The 1,083-nt window shown below is 37.2% G+C and overlaps 1 protein-coding gene across 1 annotated transcript in view; it reads right to left on the reverse strand.

Moving 5' to 3' along the window:
- The window catches only part of wacb (WW domain containing adaptor with coiled-coil b), a gene marked incomplete at its 3' end in the record, with an annotated part of 6,186 nt that overhangs the window by 1,490 nt on the left and 3,613 nt on the right, over positions 1–1,083 (reverse strand). The window contains exon 3 of the mRNA XM_016264056.1: positions 618–854. Coding sequence (XP_016119542.1) covers positions 618–854 — 237 coding nt within the window. The remainder of the gene's footprint in view (positions 1–617; positions 855–1,083) is intronic.

Genomic DNA, 1,083 nt, shown 5'->3' on the forward strand with positions numbered 1-1,083 from the left:
AAAAAAAAATCTGTACCCAGGCCTACCTCTGTATAATTTATGCTTGAATCACATGATTCATGATCAATAGGAAATGACACAGAAAAATGACAGTGTAAGCAGCATGAAAAGTTACAAGACTGGAAAAAAAGATCTGATCTCTTAACTTTAAAGAAATGCACAAAGAAAACATTGTTTTAAGAGGTTCAAGATGACAAGAATGATTGGGGTGATTTTGTAGGAGAGTGCATTTGCACAGAAAATAATAATAACAATAACTAAAATGCACGTTGTATTCCCAAATGTAAGTCACTTATAATCTATATTCTATTATATTCTAATTGTTTGACCTCCTAAAAAAAACAATGTGAATGTAATGTAGACTAAGACACTATCACAACTAAAAAAATGTTTTAGTCCATTTTAAATCCATGTACAAATCAAAGCAATTTACTATTTAATTTGGATACTGAAAATGGGTTGGAGCTCTTAATTTTGAACACTCAAAGTGCACCAGATTGATGCATTTAACATCTAAATGTACAACATTTTCTTACAAGACCCGACTACACTGTCTACTCCCAATAGTCTCTCAAAACCCTGTGAGAAGCACTGCGTAGCCATTCCTTCATTAATACCTTCATTAATTTTGCCCATGTCTACATTGCCATGATTCATCTGCAGGGTGGCCTGGAGCGCAGGCAGCAGCTGCCGAAGGAGTGCTGGGTCCTGGAGCAGAGTGGAGGCTGAAGCTTGCAGGGCAGGAGACACAGGCACTGTGGAGGACGAGGAGGAGCTGGATGTGCTGGAGGGGTTTATGGACAAAGGCTGAGAATAACCAGAGTTTGATAATGGCTTCTCCGCTAAAGTAGATTCTGGGAGAATGAAAGGGATTGTGGAAAAACACAAGAAAAATGTGTTAAGAACCACTGAAACCATCAGCAAAGTACCACCAGGGATGCAAACTCATCATGGGTGAAAAAGCCTTTATTTAATTTTTTTAACTCTGCTAAAATTGACTTTAAATGTTCACTTTCATTCATGAAGACATGAAAAAAATGTCTCCTGGTGGAAAACAAAGACTTAAGATGAAAATGACATGAA

Source organism: Sinocyclocheilus grahami, unplaced genomic scaffold, assembly GCF_001515645.1.
Source record: "Sinocyclocheilus grahami isolate Dianchi unplaced genomic scaffold, SAMN03320097.WGS_v1.1 scaffold8599.1, whole genome shotgun sequence".
In the NCBI taxonomy this organism is placed as follows: Eukaryota; Metazoa; Chordata; class Actinopteri; order Cypriniformes; family Cyprinidae; genus Sinocyclocheilus; species Sinocyclocheilus grahami.